This window comes from Alligator sinensis, unplaced genomic scaffold, assembly GCF_000455745.1.
Source record: "Alligator sinensis unplaced genomic scaffold, ASM45574v1 scaffold1409_1, whole genome shotgun sequence".
NCBI lineage: Eukaryota > Metazoa > Chordata > Crocodylia > Alligatoridae > Alligator > Alligator sinensis.
This window is the reverse complement of record NW_005843442.1, coordinates 89668-91587: the sequence shown is the minus strand read 5'-3', so window position 1 is coordinate 91587 and position 1920 is coordinate 89668. Positions and strand designations below refer to the sequence as shown.

At 57.1% G+C, this 1920-nt stretch overlaps 1 protein-coding gene across 1 annotated transcript in view; it reads right to left on the bottom strand.

Moving 5' to 3' along the window:
- TGFB1I1 (transforming growth factor beta 1 induced transcript 1) overlaps positions 1-1920 on the bottom strand; it is an 8446-nt gene that overhangs the window by 3981 nt on the left and 2545 nt on the right. Inside the window, exons 5-7 of the mRNA XM_014527342.2 lie at positions 1698-1782; positions 726-831; positions 1-140 (exon numbers count right to left, since the gene is read on the bottom strand). Of these exons, the coding sequence (XP_014382828.1) occupies positions 1-140; positions 726-831; positions 1698-1782 (331 nt within the window). The remainder of the gene's footprint in view (positions 141-725; positions 832-1697; positions 1783-1920) is intronic.

Sequence of the window (1920 nt, the reverse complement as noted above, 5' to 3'; positions counted from 1 at the left end):
CAGGAGGCGCAGAGCCCCTTGGCGCCTGTGGGAACCCCCTGGCGGCTCAGGTCTGACTGCAGCAGCACCAGCATCGAGTCCAGCGACCCCTCACCAGGTGGCGGGGCCGGGGTCACCACCGCCTGCTGGGCCCCAGGGAGCTGCAGGGGGTGTGGCCAGGCTTAGTCCTGCCCCCTGACACCACCACTATCCCAAGCTCCACCCCCACAAGCTAAGCCACCCCCACTCTACTACCTCTGGCCATCTGGGAAGTCAAGGGGAAACAGAAGGCAACCTCTGCCCCCAAAACTAAGCCCAGCCCCCTGCTGCTAAGCCCCGCCCCTACAGCTCAGCCACACCCTCCAACCCGATTCTCATCACTTGACGTATCAGTTGCATAGCAGTTGGCAAAAACCTACCTCCGGTTATTATCAGTTCCTGGTTTGCATATAATTTGCATGCCTTGGCAGCCCTGCCCATGAATGTACTGCAGCATCCATTTGCATATGGTTTGCATATCATCTGCATGCATCTGATCCCTGCATGTCATTTGCATGCCATGCCCACGCGGTCCTGGGGTCCCCGCCCATATATCCACTGCAGCATTCCATTTGCATACAATTTGCATATACTCTGCATGTATGTGGTCCCTGCCCCACCAGCCCATGCTGGGATGCTCCCAGTTTTAACCACAAGGCTTTGCTGCCCAGCGGGGAGGCAGGTCCCGCCCCCAGCCCCCGACTCACGTTGCTCTGGACCCGAAAGTCGGAGAGGGAGGCCATGAGCTTGTCCAGCTCCAGCGTGGCTGAGGTGGCCGAGGGCTTCGAGGGTGGAGGGGAGGAGCTAGGAGACCTGTGGGGGGAGGCAGAGTCACCACCTCCACCCCCAGAATCCCCGGGTGGGGGTGGTCCTGGGTAGCGAGTGCAAGGCCTCCTGGGAAAGCCCATGTCCATAGAGGGTCCACATCTCAGAACGATGAGACACCCGTGTGGTGGGAGGTGACCATAGAGACCATGGGCTAGAAGGGTCCCGGTTGGGTGAGGCAACGTGGCCTTGGAAACCTCCAGGGATGGAGGTATAACACCTAAGGGATCATGGGAAAGGGGGGCGGAAAGGATCCTTCTCAGGGCAAGATTGTCCCAGATTAAACCATCTCAACCCCGTGTCTAACATGCTCTTGGAAACATCTAGAGATGGAGACTCCATAAATCCCATGGGATAATGGGAAAGTGGGGTTGGAAGAGGTCATCCAATCCTGAGATCATCTAGGCTCGCCGCAGGGCAAGATTATCCTGGATAAACCATCCCAACCCAATGTCTAATGTGGTCATTGGAAGCTTCTAGACATGGAGACTCCATAACACCCATGGGATCATGGGAAAGTTGAGTTGGAAGAGACTTCATGAGGTCACCTAATCCAGAGGTCATCTAGGACCTTTTCAGGGCCAGATTATCCTGGATTAAAGCATCCTAACCTAATGTCTAATGTGGTCATGGAAACATCTAGAGATGGAGACTCCATAACTCCTATGGAATCATGGGAAGTCAGACAGGAAGGGACCTCATGAGGTCATCCAGAGCAGAGGTCATCTAGGCTAGATTAAACCATCCCAACCCAACATCCATCAAATGTGGTCATGGAAACTTGAAGGGATGGAGACCACATTGCTCCTGGAGGATTATGGGAAAGTGGGGGGTGTAAGTTGGGGGACACTCACCGTCTGGGTGACCCCCCATCTCCAGGCTCCGTCTCCTTGTCCCCATCGGGCCCATGGCTGGGCGGGAACTGGGCCAGGATCTCATCTGGGACAGACAGACGTGAGCTGAGACCCCCCCAGCCTCATGGCCCCGCCCCCTGGCCCCGCCGCCCAGCCAATTACCTGCGATGGAGCCATGGGTGGCACTGAGCTGCTGCAGGAGCCGGTCCAGCTCTCCCACGCC